Source organism: Cucurbita pepo, chromosome LG18 (genome assembly GCF_002806865.2).
Source record: "Cucurbita pepo subsp. pepo cultivar mu-cu-16 chromosome LG18, ASM280686v2, whole genome shotgun sequence".
In the NCBI taxonomy this organism is placed as follows: domain Eukaryota; kingdom Viridiplantae; phylum Streptophyta; class Magnoliopsida; order Cucurbitales; family Cucurbitaceae; genus Cucurbita; species Cucurbita pepo.
Window position 1 is genome coordinate 1246088 of NC_036655.1, and position 16519 is coordinate 1262606.

Sequence of the window (16519 nt, forward strand, 5' to 3'; positions counted from 1 at the left end):
TCTTTTTTTCTTTTTTCTTTTTCCTTTTCCTTGTGTTTTTTTATGTGTATGGACCAAAAGTTTACACCTCACCATCTTCCTTTCACTAACTTCTTTGTCTTCTTCCTCTACCATTTTTGGCTCTTTCTGATACGATATTCATTCATTCCGTCCAAAAATTAAAAAAAAACTCGATGATTCGAAAAGTCTGAACCCAATTGAACCGTTATAAATTAAGGATGGGTTAGGTTGGGTTAAATTAGATTGTGTTGGATGATGGAAGTCTCACGTCGGCTAATTTAGGGAATCATCATGAGTTTATAAGTGAGAAATACTAACTCTATTGGAATGAGGGCTTTCGGGGAAGCCCAAAGCAAAGCCATGAGAGTTAGGCTCAAAGTGGACAATATCATACCATTGTGGAGAGTCGTGTTCGTTTAACGTGGTATCAAAGCCATGCCCTAAACTTAGTCGTGCCAATAGATTGGTAAATCCTCAAATATCGAACAAAGAACTCCAAAAGAAAAAGAGCCAAGCCTCCTCGAAGGCAGTAAAAAATGATTAAGACTCCAAAGGAGTCGAGCCTCAATTAAGGGGAGGCGCACTTTGTTCGAGGGGAGGTGCTGGATGATGGAAGTCCCACATCGGCTAATTTAGGGAATGATCATGGGTTTATAAGTGAGGAATACTAACTCCATTGGAATGAGGCCTATTGGGGAAGCTTAAAGCAAAGCCATGAGAGCCTAGAGCTTAGGCTTAAAGTGGACAATATCATACCATTGTGGAACTTATTTGGTTAACCTTATTTGGTTATGAATACTTATCTAAATTGGGTTGGGTTCAGTTATGAATTTATTTTATTATTATTTATTCACGTACCTTTTAAAAGGATAATTTTTTAAAATATATATTTAAATGGATTTTTAATTAAAATTTTAAAAATAAATAAATATTTTACCCAATGTTTTAAAAATAAAAAGTTGAATAAATAAATCATCAATGCAAACCAATCCAACTAAAAAAATTTATGATCGGGTTGAGTTCATTATTTAATAAGGGTTATTTTAGATTAAAAAAATTTATAATCCGAACAATTAGGTTGAGTCGTCAACTCTATCCAATCGAACCTATGAACACCTCTAATAAATCCATCCAAATATGCATAAAAATATTACATGAGAGCTTATGTGATGTCCCACATTGGCTAGGGAGGAGAACAAACACCATTTATAAGGGTGTGGAAACTTTCCCCCAGTAACAAATCACCATTTATAAGGGTGTGGAAACTTTCCCCTAGTAGACGCGTTTTAAAACCCTTGAGGGGAAGCCCGAGAGGGAAAGTCCAAAGAGGACAATATATCTGCTAGCGGTGGATCTGGGTAGTTACAAATGGTATCAGAGCCAGACACCGGACGATGTGCCAGCCTTCTCGCTGTTCCTCGAAGGGAGGTAGACACGAGGCGGTGTGCTAGTAAGGACGCTGGGCCCCAAAGGGGGGTGGATTTGGAGGCGGTCCCACATCGGTTGGAGGAAGGAAAGAGTGCAAGTACGAGAGGGAAAGTCCAAAGAGGACAATATATCTGCTAGCGGTGGATCTGGGTAGTTACAAATGGTATCAGAGCCAGACACCGGACGATGTGCCAGCCTTCTCGCTGTTCCTCGAAGGGAGGTAGACACGAGGCGGTGTGCTAGTAAGGACGCTGGGCCCCAAAGGGGGGTGGATTTGGAGGCGGTCCCACATCGGTTGGAGGAAGGAAAGAGTGCCAGTAAGAACGCTGAGCCTCGAAGGGGGGTGGATTGTGATGTCCCACATTGGTTGGAGAGGAGAACAAACCACCATTTATAAGGGTGTGGAAACCTTCCCCTAGCAGACGCGTTTTAAAGCCCGAGAGGACAATATCTGCTAGCGGTGGATCTGGGTCGTTATAGCTTATAATCAAGGAATACTCTCTCGTTTTAAAAGTTCAAGGGTATTTTTTAAATGAAATATTAATGTTTTCTATCCAAAACTCGAAGGAAGGGCATTAGTGTATCTTTTAGATATTTTTTTAAAAAAAAATTATTTTATGTCATATTCAACTTTAATTAACCTAGTTCTATTTAAGATTTAACTTTTCCCTTCATTTGGTATTTATTATTTATTTTTAAATTAGAAAATATGTTATTATTATTATTATTATTATTATTATTATTATTATGGTGCTTTTGTAATTGTTTAGGTATATTCTATCATAATTGGGTGATGGGCCGAGTTTGTTTTTGGGAGTGGCCCAAATTTTTTTGTTTGGGCCACATTTGGGCTTACAAAGGAATCGTTGCATGGGGTGAGTATCTTATTAAGATTGAGCGCACAACCCTAAATTTCTAAGTACTCATAGTTTCTACTAACGTATCATGCTTATCTCTTAATGCAGAGATATAACTCTTAAAATAAACATCATTTATAACATAAACTTTGAAAAGGCTTAAAACAACTTCACACAGTTATGGTCTTACGTGTTTGAATACGAAATACTGAAATCTAGAGAAAATAAAAATAAATACAAAATAATTTAAAACAACGAAAGACAAAAGAACCTATTCTAAACTAAGATTGAGAAGTTAAATATGAGTCTTGTAACGACCCTAAATTTCCACATAGCTACTGACATCTCATGCACATCTCTAATGCAGAAATATAACTCTTAAAATGAACATCATTTATAACATAATGTCTGAAAACGCTTAAAACAACTTTTTCCCTGGAAAACACAGACGTGGTTAAAACAACTTACTTTTTCCCTAGAGAACACAGACGTGATTTTTTAGTTGAAGTTATGACCAAACCATAAGAACGATAAGTTTATTAGTTTTTGGCCAACTTTGAATGCGTAGAATTCTTTCCATAGTTAACGAAGTTGAATGAAGATAATTTTGTTGGAAAGCTTTACTCAATGAACCGAGTTGAATCGAGTTATGTATAAAAATTATGAAAATTGAAAGAAAATGGAAAATTCGCGAATCGAATTTGGAGTTATGAGAAATTCAAATGGCTTTCGAAACATAGGGGATGAAGCTAAGGATCGAAGTCATTCTCTCTTGTGAAAGAGACGACAAGTGTCAGGAAAATGAGCATGACACGCTTCGACCTCTAAAAACTTTGAGGAAAAACAACGAGTATTGAATTTGTCTAGAATAGAACCGAGTCTACGCATGTGGATGGATACCCCATTGGTGATAGATATCATGTTGTCATAATTTATGGAGTGTTACGTTTAGCTGAACTCGAAGACTTGATGGTTGGGCTAAAGAGATCCACGAACAGACACATGTAGAGCCATCGTAAAACGTTGGAAATCCTCTCGAGTTGCGTCTGCCATGACTGCGCAAGTGAACCAGTGTGGTCGCGCCCGTGAGATCTTCTCTCAGTGCATGGAGGCGCATGAGAGGTACTTTTCACCCAATTTGACTCTCGTTCGATTGTTTTGTGTTACAGTTTTAATGAACTAAGAAGTTCGGAGCTAGCAAAAAAAAACAAGCTTGGGAAAGACATGCATCGTCTAAGTAACCAAGTAACCATTCGAACTTCCCTCGAGCAATACTTATAGGGGTCGCTAGGAGGAACAAGTATGCTATCATATCATTCTATCATATCATTCTATCATATCATCCCATAGATGGTTAGAATATGCACGATTAGGACATCAAATTAACATATTAGTCGAAAATGCCATGTAAGTTATAGAAAATTACTAAAATGCCCCTAGAATGAGATTTTAAGATGCATGTTGTTTTTGATGTTTTTCGTGTGCCAGAAATAAGGATGGGATGTTGTGATGTGTGCCTCAAGTGATTTATGGATGTTATATTCTCGTTGAGCTTGCATGCATGTATGATTGATTATGTGATCTCTTTGTTGAGCATAGATGTTTGCATTGAGATAAGATAAGGTCGCTAGAGTTAGACTGATTCTATGATAACCTAGGTTAGGACGCCTGATATGTGAAAATCACTACAAGGGGAGTAAGATTCGGATTACCTTGTTGATCGAATATCTCAAGGCAAGACCATTGTTTGAGATTCGAATCACTCCACAAGCAAGATCGATCATGTCTAGTTTGAATGATTCTTGTTGATCAAGTATCTCAAGGCAAGAACACTTGATTGAGATTCGAATAACTTCACAAGCAAAATTGATCATGTCGAACTTGAATGATTATACATGCAACCAAAACTACATAGAATTGCAAAGAAACTTAACCATTGGCTAAAGAAAAGCACAAATGCTTCTTTTACTATACTACAAATGGGCGTGCATCCATGTTCTAATACAATTTCTCTCTAGAACTAAGCTTAATTCAAGTAATCAAGCATGAGCAAAAGAGTATTGAATGATTGTTGGGGTCGGGATATCCAATAACATGCAATCATGATTCATGGTAGGAACTATTTTTTTGTGACTATTCCTTAACCTCTACATATGGTTCACACACACGCAGATGAACCCACTAGGCAGACTCAGGTATCCTTTAAGCCTAACTACGGGCTAGCGCACACTAACGATGTTGAAAATCAATGGAAGGAAAAGAGCGTGTATCGTATCATGATGTATGCATCTGTTTAAAACATGTATAAAACATACTGGAGAAGTATCTCATGCTTGTGACATATAACATGTGTGAGATCCTGTAGTTAAAAAACATCCTACATGGTTATAATGCACAAAGTACTTCAATTTTTAAATCTCTCAAGAGACATGCATTACATTGCTTTCAATAATATCATTCATGGTTGATGATGTCTCATAAGCGTAAAATGTCTCATACATAACATAACATATTGGAAGTACATACATCACATAATACTCATATCATCACATAATAAAATCAAACATCACATAATCATGGCAATGTAAATGGGTCACGTGGTACATGCCAATCATCCATCACTCAAGTCATCCAACCACGTTGGACAATTAGACCATTTACCTAGTTGGCCTAAGTTGGGTTTAGTAAATCTCCTTGGTGCTAGCATGATCTTACTCCTTAAAATCTAATTCCACTTAATGAATCCCACTAAAATGGTAGGAATAGGTCTGAAACAATAAAACAGAGTCCAAAATAGGTCAATTGAGTCGAATGCACAAAGGGTCCGGTGCGGGGTATGAAGGTCGTTGGTTATGTTTTCTATGTCTGCGCGGGTATGAAGGTCGGTTGCAAATTAGGGTGAAGGGTGCGCATACAAGTCACAATTTGGGTCAGGTAGGGGGGGGNACTGAAGCGTTCGTCACAGGTGGGCTTTAGGGTTGGGCTAAAGCGCTAGTCACTTGTGGCTTTGATTAAAAATAAGGTTATTACAACATGCATGTCGTGAATACTAAGTACAAAAAGCTATCTAAATCAAATTACTAAAATGTTGCCACGGACTTGAACATTCATAAAAATTTATTTGAATCAACAATAATGTTAACAAATAGCAAAATCAAAATGAAAAAAAATTAAAATAATGCAAACGCCCTGATTTAACGCAAGGGCTACAACATTAAATGCAAATGCAACTATCTTGACTTTGTTTCCTCGGCCTTCATAGCAATGTCGACATTCGTACATGAGAGCCTTACCTTTACCTGGAGAAGAAGCAACATATGACTTAAGTACTTAAAATTACTGAATAAGCAACTCCACTATTGGGGTCGAAAAATGCAATCACATGAAGTTATTGTGAGACCTAACTTTTTATAAAACATCATAGCTTTGGTCTCTACTTTTTGGTTCGAGTAGGATTGAATGTATAGTACTTCTCTACACACAACCAACACGCGCACATGGACCCACCATTGGGGCTCATATATATACTCTGCTGGAAGCCACAGAAGGAAAGAAGTGTGCATAATATCAGTGTACATAATCATGGTGTACGTGTCCATGTTAATCATACCTAAGAAGTATCTCAATGCACGTGACATACAACATGAGATCCCATAATTTCAAATCATGGTATATATTTATGATGCAAATTATTCCTCCATTTTTTTTCATGATGTAGTGTTCCTATGAGGTATGCGTGCCTATACTCGACAGATCTTTCATGGTTAACATATATGACGTATCAATGTTTCATAGGCATAGTGTGAACATGCAAACATAATATGCGTCGTGTAACATATGGAGGTTCATGGATCATATAACATTCATATCACGACTAGTTTCATAATTGTAAGACCTGACCTTGATAGGTACGTAAGCTTTAGTAGTCTTCTTTTTCTATTTTCGAACTTCCGAGATTTTATTGAGAACCTTAGATGCAAAATTTTAAGAAGGTGAGATAATTTCATAGACTTTGGGAAAAAAATAAAAAAAAAATAAAAAAGATTTGACAAAGTCAACAAAAATGACCAAAATATCTCGAGGTTGACTTTCACTATTTTGTTTTTCAATTTTTTTACTATTTTCTTGTAAATATTTGATATTTGAATTGATGAAATTTTAGTTATCTACTTGAAACCAATGGCTTGTTTCCGGGCAACGAGACTCGATCTTATTTCTTCTTTTTTCTTTTTCTTATTCCTGCGTACCGTCTATCTCTCCAACCAGAATGACATGAGGTAAGCTCGATGTTTTGGAAAAAACTCTTTCTAAAATCAGACAAAGAATCCTGCAATGGGATAAGAAAGTTCGAGAGGATCGACGAACTTGAGAGAGATCCATGATCTGAGGAACCGACTGGAAGGGAAGCAACTGGTCCTGACTACCGATCTTCTAGAGTAGTCCTAGACTAGGCAACATGATGGTTTCCCGATTGTCGATCTTCTAGAGTAATCCTCTGAGGTCAACTAAACAGACCAGCAACCGACAGAAGATGTTAAGCAAAGCTACTAGCCTCGAGAGTGGGTAATCCAACGTCAGCTTAACATATATATATATATATATATTTATTATTATTATTATTTAACTCAACCAATTTACGAAAATAAAAAACCGGCGAAATGAATCCTGAGATTCACTCAAAATTACAAAAATTTCCCGCGAATTTAAAAGACAATGCCACCCTGGCGATCCGCGTGGTCTTTCCCTTAGCCAATCAAATCTCTCTTTCCCTTCGTATATAACCAAAATCCTCTCACTTCACTTTCTCAATCGTTCTTGAACTCATTGCGATATAGATTCAAGTCTCTCGAAAACCCCAAATTAGGGTTCTTGATTTTCATCTCTCTTCTCTCCAAATCCATCAATTTTTTACTCCGATTCAACTATGAGTTCCACCAAGGGCGGTAGAGGAAAGCCGCAAGCCACCAAATCCGTTACACGATCGCATAAAGCCGGCCTCCAGTTCCCCGTCGGTAGAATCGCAAGGTTTCTCAAGGCCGGAAAGTACGCCGAGCGTGTCGGCGCTGGCGCTCCAGTATATTTGTCGGCCGTTCTCGAGTATCTTGCCGCCGAGGTAACAAGATCCGTTGTCTTTGTTCCTTTTTTCAGCGATTTTGATGCGGTTCTGTTCTTATCTCTGTTTCTGATAATTTTAAATCGGAATTAGGTTTTGGAGCTTGCTGGAAATGCTGCTAGAGACAACAAGAAGAATCGTATTGTGCCGAGGCACATCCAACTTGCTGTGAGGAACGATGAGGAGTTGAGTAAGCTTTTAGGATCTGTAACCATTGCTAATGGAGGTGTTTTGCCCAATATTCACCAAACTCTTTTGCCTAAAAAGGTCGGCAAAGATAAGGGTGATATCGGTTCTGCATCACAGGAATTTTAGGGCTTATAGGATTTTCAGTGCTTGCTTGTATTGCATTTGTTGTGTTCTCTGCGTTGTATCATCTTGATTTTGTTTAGATGCATACGTTTTTACATCTATGCAAGGCTGTTTGTTGTTTGAACATCTTTGCAACAAAATTAACAAAATTTTGGTCTACATTTACACAAATTTGCACTTAGAAAGCTGGTTCATCTCTTTGATCTCTGCATTTTGAGTTTGGCTTCATAATCATATGAATTATTTTTCCAGTTTATGTTGGAATCGTGAATTTTGATGAGTTTGGCTTCACAACCATATGAATTATTTGTCCAGTTTATGTTGGAATCGTGAATTTTGATTTTGTTTCTTTGATTAATTTAGTTTGTTATCTAGTTTGAATTGTGGAGATTTGAAGTTCAAGGTTACATATATTTTTTTTCTTATATTGAGTTGGAATCATTTGGGCTAGAATTTTGTGACGATGATTTCATCTTATTAAAGATTTCTTTGTTGATGAATTAAAAATACAAACAATTATATGTATTTGACTGGCGTCGAACTCTGGTGTGATTGTTCTCCAATTAGACTTAGCACAACTCTGACAAACACACTAATACAAGAAAAGTCTTAATACATTTTATATATTTTAATTTAGCTCGGGTCAACTCGAAGGTTTTGCTCATGAACCCAAAACCGAATCAATTTAGTTCAGTTCAGAAAAAATCAACCCAACTCTACCCGAAATGCTAATCCAACCCAACCCAACCCTTATAGTTTCGGTTGGGTTGGTCTGTGTTGTCGGGTTGAATGTACACCTCTAGATTTTATAATTGGTTTTTTGTTCTTTTTTTTTTTCTTCTTATTATTCAATTTTTTAATAAGTATGTTTAAATTAATTCAAAATAGAAAACAATATTAAAGTTTAATTTTTTATTTTTATTTTTATCCTTATAAAATATCAAATAAAAATTTCCTTATAATCTTTTAATGGATGTCATGGTGTTTACTTGAATGGAGGGTTGCATTGGGTTGGACAAGATGATCTTCATCACGATGTTATTTATCGTCTAAATATGGAAGATGAGAAGTACGAGCACATTCCTTTTCCTAATGATGACGGTTATTTTCCTTGCATTGGAGTATTTAATGGTGCTCTTCATCTAACTCTTTCTATGGAGGGGCACGAGTACACAATGTGGAAGATGAAAGAAGATGGTTCGTGGATTAAAGCATTTAGTACCAGCGTACCAGATGTGAGCAAAAATATTCTTTCTTTTTCACAATCAACTGTGGAACAGGTTAAAATATGTAAAGATGGAAAGATCTTGTGTGTTTGGGCGGGAGCTGAATTAGTGTTGTATGATCCGAAGACGGAGAAGATGGAGAAGTTGATGGATGATACAATCGCGAGAGAATTTTCGGTTCACAACATCGACTGCTTTAATTTTAATGCTCTTCTTGATATTTTGACTGGAAAAATATGAAAATTTTGAGTATAATTTATATTGAAATTGAGATTGAAATTTTGTTTTAAATATGAGTTTTAATCATAGATAAATTTTTTATTTTATTTTTTATTTTTTATTTTTATTAATTAGAGAAGGAAGTGTATTAATAAATTAATTTATGAATGGTTTAATTTATTTTATTTTTATGAAAATTTGATTAGAAAATACACATATTTAAGTTTTATTTATTTATTTATTTTTTTATTAAAATTAGATAAATAAACTCGAGGCATATTATTAATAAATAAATAAATAAATTAGTTTAATAATTTAATATAATAAAAAAAATAATTAGTTTAAAGTCACTTATTCGTTTTATTAATAATAAAAAAAAGTTTAATTAATTTAATAAATTGATATAATAAAAATAAAATAATTATAATTATTAATGGTATAAAATTAAACAATAATAAAAATATTATAAATATGATAACAAAAATAAACCTATGTGATATTTTAATATTTTTAAATATCTTATTCTCCCATATATTATATAAAATATTTAATTACTTAGATGGACCTATTTAAAATTAATTTAAAAATTAAAGAGATAAAAGAATATTGGAATTAGAATTTCAAAATTTTGAAATACTTAAAATATAATTTAGAAATTATATTAAAAAAATGAAATAAAATTTTCATTAAAATTAAGTTTTTTAAGTATTATTTAAAATTTTCAATAAAATTTAAATCAATAGTAAATATATTAACTTAATCTTATATGAATTTAAATGGTGACAATAAAAATGGTTGAAGTTTTTATTCGAACAAAAACATAATTTAATTCTTATAGAAGACCAATTATGTTAAATTAGTAATAATTTAATTAATTTTAGTTTTATCAACGATTAATTTCAGGAAACTATGGTAAATATTAAAACGGTATAAATAAATTGAATAAACTAAAAAATTTTAAATTCAAATATAATTATTAATAAGTGAAAAATAAACTAATTTAATTATTTTGATATTTTGATAAAAAAAAAATGAAATAACTAATACAATAAATGATCTAAAAATAATAAAAATATTATAAACATTTAAACAAAAAAAATTATATAAATTTTATTTATAAATAAATAAAAATATTAAAAACATTTAAAAGAAAAAGTATACGAAAATTTGATAGTATTCTCATCCCAATAAATATTTTTATTTATAAATATCATATTCTTATATATATGTTTCGTTCGGGTTTGGTCGGTTCCTGTTGACCGATAGATTTGAATCAAATAGGATACATATGGTAACCGAGTATTAATTATACAAAAATATTATTTAATTTGTAAGTATCTTATTTTCATATATTTTATTTTTAAATATTTAAAAAATCAAATCTAGACTATTCAAAATAGGAAAAGATAGAGTTTTTTAAATTCAAAATAGGAAAAGATTAATTTTTTAAATTATAAATATACAACCTTGTTAGTCGGGTAACCATTATTTTCTTGAATTCTATTCATCTGAATCCACTCGCTTTCCTCCTCCGTTCAATCAAATTCACCAGCTTTTTCTAGTGATGGCTAATGATCAAGACATTATTAGCAACAAAATTTCCGAACTCATACCTGATGTCGTCGAGTTAATACTCAGCAAACTCCCTTACTATTATTTGCCGAGCTGTAGGTTGGTCTGCAAAACATGGAACGATGTGATCTTAAGTTCTAAACATGACCCTTCAATCTCGCCTGCTTCCAACTTCTTGCTTGCCCATGTTTATTCCAACCGCCGTGATCGTCTCTCGTTTCGTAATCTCCATTGCTTGGAATTGGATTCAGACCACGTGGAAGAGGTGAGGAGTGTTGCTTCATTCAACTTGCGTCGTAAGTATTTCCGACGTTCTTTTATCTCAACTATTAATTCGTGCAATGGACTCTTAGCTTTTGTGGTCACCAAAAACACAAAGAGCTGGCTTAACTCGAATACAGTCGTCATATTAAATCCCATGACGAATGAGTACTTTGAACTACCCAAGGACGAATTCAAAGGGAATTGGCTTACGTGCTCATATGGATTTGGATTTTGTCCTAAAACAAAGCACTACAAAGTAGTAAGAAACTCCACCGTCGAAGATAGAAACTCCACTGTCAATTACAAATCAGAGATTTTTGCTTTTGGGACCCGGCAGGAATGGACGCGTATTGAGTCACCGTCCTATTCTTTTAATGGATGTCATGGTGTTTACTTGAATGGAGGGTTGCATTGGGTTGGACAAGATGATCTTCATCACGATGTTATTTATCGTCTAAATATGGAAGATGAGAAGTACGAGCACATTCCTTTTCCTAATGATGACGGTTATTTTCCTTGCATTGGAGTATTTAATGGTGCTCTTCATCTAACTCTTTCTATGGAGGGGCACGAGTACACAATGTGGAAGATGAAAGAAGATGGTTCGTGGATTAAAGCATTTAGTACCAGCGTACCAGATGTGAGCAAAAATATTCTTTCTTTTTCACAATCAACTGTGGAACAGGTTAAAATATGTAAAGATGGAAAGATCTTGTGTGTTTGGGCGGGAGCTGAATTAGTGTTGTATGATCCGAAGACGGAGAAGATGGAGAAGTTGATGGATGATACAATCGCCAGAGAATTTTGGATTCACAACATCAACTGCTTTAATTTTAATGCTCTTTCCGATATTTTGACTGGAAAAATAGGTAAAATTTTGTTTTAAATATGAGTTTTAATAAGTTTAGAGCTAGTTTTTATTTTTTATTTTTTATTTTTTATTTTTTATTTATTTAGAGGAGTGAGTGTACTAATAAATTAATTTATGAATAGTTTAATTTATTTTAAGTTTTTATTTTTATTTTTATTAAAATTAGATAAATAAACCCTAGGCCTATTATTAATAATATATTTATTAATAAATAAAAAAATAAATTAGTTTAATTATTTTAATAATTTAATATAATAAAAATAAAATAATTAACCACCATTAATTATTTACCATTAAACCATAATAAAAATATTATAAATATTTGTGAAATTTTGATATAAATTATTTGACCATCTTATCTATTTTATTGTTAAATATCTTAAATAAAATATTTAAAATTAAAATAAAGATAAAAGAATATGGAGATTAGATTTTCAAAATTTTAAAAAAATAAGAAGTAAATTTTTTATTAAAACTAAAATAAATTTTAACCAAATTAAAATGGAAAACAAGTCTAAGGATTTGGAGTTTTATAATTTATAAAAAAAATCAAATTTTAGATTTTTATTTATTTTTAATTGGATAACAATTAAAGATTTTAAGTTATTATTTTAATTTTTATATATTTTATAATTTTTATTAAGTAAGTGTCAAGACCCGATTTTAGAGGTTTTGAAAAACCCAACCGTGACTAAAAACACGAAATAAAAAACAAACAAAAAAGAAAAATAAAATAAAATAAAAGAAAAATAAAGTAAAAGGTAAAAATACTATTTAATTAAAACAAAATAGGGAAAAGTTTTGTTTCAAATTAATAGAAAGGAATTACAAGTATAAAATGAAATACAAAAGACTCTATAAGACAGACAAGGGACTGACGCTCCGGAATGACACCCCTCTGTGACAGTGCAGCTCTCGAACACCTCCCCACTTCAACTGGTACATGAAAAAAAGAAGGGAAGACGGGGTGAATATAAAAATATACTCAGTAAGCAACCTACTTGTAGGCTCTTAATCACATCCAAGTTTAGGAAAGAACCACCAACTATACTCTAGACCCTAGAGTCTCAATACTCTCAATACACAGATCGGGGTGGAAGGACTTAACCTTTGAAGCGGTATTTCAGCATTTGAGGATGAGGTGCTCCCTTATAACTACATGTACCCCTCGTACAACCTAGCTAGAATTAGTCACTACATGGTCAACATCCTTCCACAGGACGGACCCATCATGCAGGCGACCTTGATCCACTCGCGTGATCAACATCTTACCATAAGACGGATCCCAATGCAGAGTAGTCGATCTACCACTGAGTAGCACTTCCCTAACAGGTGTCTCACCAAGCTCAACAGTACCATGTCGAAGTAGGAAGGAAAGAGTAACATCTCCCTAATTGGTGTCTCGCCTAGCTCAACGGTACCACACCCAAGTAGGAAGGGAAGAGTAACATCTCCCTAACTGGCGTCTCGCCTAGCTCAACGATACCACACCGGAGTAGGAAGGGGAGGGTAATATCTCCCTAACTGGCGTCTCGCCTAGCTCAACAGTACCACACTGGAGTAGGAAGGGAAGCGGGGCATAATCAATCGCTAAACCAGATACCGTCAACTAAGAGGTCATCTCTCTACACCTCGGGGTCCTAATGTGGTCCTCTATATCTCAAGGGTAGTTAAAACTATTGAGTTAGGGGTCCTGGCTTCCAGATTCACTCAATCAAGTCTTCCAAGTCCATAATAGTCCAGGGTTAAAGGGTCTCTCCCTCTAAGCGTCTCTCACGACACCATGGACTATAACATCATAAGGGTCCCCTAACTAAACCCAACTCAATCCCTACAAGAGTTCACCATAGGCGTAGCACAACACTACAGCTTATCAATCATATCATGTAACGATCCTAATATTTTACCTATTTAATCTAAAGTCATTACTATAATTTGAAATGCGGAATATACATTTAATGGGCCCTATTCATCAATGCGACTCGCACTCGCCTTTTATTACCTCAGAGAAAAAGATTACAAGGGAAAAAGGGAAACATTATAGAAAGAGGAAAATAACAAAACCCAAAATGAATGGTTTATTCTATCCTAAGGTTTATTATGCAAATACCTTTCATCCTATTCTAACATATACTAATGATGCAACCAAATTCAGCCTAGACTACGAAATGGGAAAAAAACAACCAACTATCCTATGCATGTGCCACGATTCTGGGGTGTATGATGTCGTCGTCGTTGTCACATGGGTGCCTTGCCCTTATCTGCAAAAGTAAAGTAGCACGAGGCTTGAGTATTTCTAGAATACTCAGTAAGTGACCCCCTATCAAGGTTATGCGACAAACACATGCAATGAAATGATGGGACCTATCGTTTCGTTTCGTTTTCTCTACGGTGTAATCCTAACAGGTAATCGTGGACGTGTACCATATACTCTACACGCAGCCCATACGTGCGAGTATGGGCTCACCAGCTAGTTCGCACACCGCTGGGCCACTGTCCCTAGCCGGTGGGCATGCTCTGGGAGCCCTTATACCGGGACCCGTTAAAACTAGAACCGTCACGGCAGCGCTATGCAAAGCATAACGATCGTTGTCCTGCCATTGGATGTACGCGTCCGTACCCTCGTGATGGGATAGGGGTATCCCACCAAATGCATGAGCATACAATATGCATGAGGTCCCACCAGTCCTACAGCTATCATTAATGAACATAACCCCCTATCACGTTTTCATGCTTACATGTCATTCCCATTCTCATTTCTTTACATATCATACATATTCCTAACAGGGTTATGTTTCATGCAATTTACCGTATTTCATGTCATACAATTCATGCAGTTACATTCAAATATTCATACAAACAAGCCATAATCGTTCAAGGACCACACATCGTTACATGCATTACACATCACATCAGACTAAAAGCATACATTCACGTTCACATAACTACGTACTTAAGCACCATAATCTAGCATACAATGCATCATATCATAAACAAGTCATAACGTAAACACTTCATAGTCATATCGTTCTCTAACTTACCATAGCCTTAATGTTCTTATACCTATCACAGACATATCATTACGTGACGTACCTTAGTCATATCGTCACCAGAACGTACCCTAATGCTATCGTTCTATCAATCTATCACAAACCTAACCCTTTCTACCAATAACCTAACCGTATTCTTTCACCATTCTCTCCTATCCATAGCACTTCGGTGTGTAACCTAACTCTAACGTTTCATGAACGTATCTTACTCCTATCGTTACATTTCGTTTTGTGCATCCTTCTCGTATCCTATCTCAAACATCTCCTAGAGCACATCGTACGATAATTATTATCATACAATCCACATATTATATAACATAACATAACATATAGGAAGCATATCGATCCACAGACAATTCACACATATCAATATATATGACACGTGCAGAACCACAGGGCACGTGTCAACATCAAATATAACCATGCCGATAGTAAGGTCACTTACCTGGCTCGCTTAAGTCATTGTCACAAATATATCTTTAATGAAAATTCGATTCTGTCCTTTGAAATCCGAGTCAACCTATATGAGCTCATGACATCAGTTTCAAGTTTGAACTCTATAAAATTATTTCCCTAACTTACATTGTAAAATTCAGATCTTTTCTATTAGACAAAATTTAAACAAGCTCACTGCCCTTCCTCTCATAAAAATTGCTATCTTTTGTTGGACAAAATTTAAAGGAGCTCACTGCCCTCTAATGTTTGTTAAATACTATTTAACAAATCTTTCCTCCATCTCTCTCTCTCATCTTTTTGATTCTGTAAATAGGTTTTAAAATTGAAAGGAGCTCCCTGTGGTCTGATATTTCCTTTTATGTTAAATACTGTTTAACAACTCTTTCTTCGATCTCTGTCTCTCTCTCATTTTTAAATAAATAGGTTTTTCAATTGTGTAAACAGATATTAATTTTAAATTGGAGTTAAATGCAACAATTACATGAAATAAAATGATGGGACCTATTGCTTGGGAACAAATTAAGCAGACACCCTTACTTGTTTTGGGCAAACCATTTGAGGTAGAAAAACTAAATGGGGGCAATGCTATGCTACATAAAGAATTGTTTTCAAGTTCATAATTGCGAGGTGACAACGCTACTCATGGCCTAGAGAATTTGTGATCCACTCTAATTAGGAAAGCTTGAACTATCTGAAGGGTCAAAGCAAACTGAACCGTAGACATGCAAAGTGGGTGGAATTTATTGAAACATTTTCGTATGTCATCAAATATAAGCAAAGTAAGGATAATATGGTAGCTAATGTGTTATCTAAAAGGTACGATCTCTTTGTTTCTCCCAGTGCAAAAATTATTAGATTTGAGCATATTAAAATTATATAGAGATGACCAAGACTTTAGAACTATTTATGCATTTCGTCTTGCGAAATGCCTTGTGGATGATTATTATGTGTTTAATGAATTTTTACTTGAGAAAAATATGTTTTGTATTCCTAAAAAGATTTGCTTTTGAGAGAAGTGGTGGTGACTGAATGGACATCTTAAGATTAATAAAACTTATAATATGTTGCATAAACACTTCTTTGGGCTGAAGATAAGTGGGATGTTCGTAAGTTTTGTAGTCAATGTTTTAAATACATAGAAGCTAAATCTA

The 16519-nt window shown here is 34.4% G+C and overlaps 2 protein-coding genes across 2 annotated transcripts; both read left to right on the top strand.

Moving 5' to 3' along the window:
* The first annotated feature begins 7092 nt into the window (after positions 1-7092).
* On the top strand, positions 7093-7881 carry LOC111779969 (probable histone H2AXb). The gene is made up of 2 exons (XM_023660192.1): positions 7093-7398; positions 7492-7881. The coding sequence occupies exons 1-2, from the start codon at positions 7210-7212 to the stop codon at positions 7711-7713; spliced, it is 411 nt and encodes a 136-aa protein (XP_023515960.1). The 5' UTR covers positions 7093-7209; the 3' UTR covers positions 7714-7881.
* Positions 7882-10719: 2838 nt separating this feature from the next.
* LOC111780473 (F-box protein At3g07870-like) lies at positions 10720-11877 on the top strand. Its single transcript, XM_023660892.1, has one exon. It carries the CDS (start codon positions 10720-10722, stop codon positions 11875-11877), a length of 1158 nt encoding a protein of 385 aa, XP_023516660.1.
* Positions 11878-16519: the final 4642 nt, after the last annotated feature.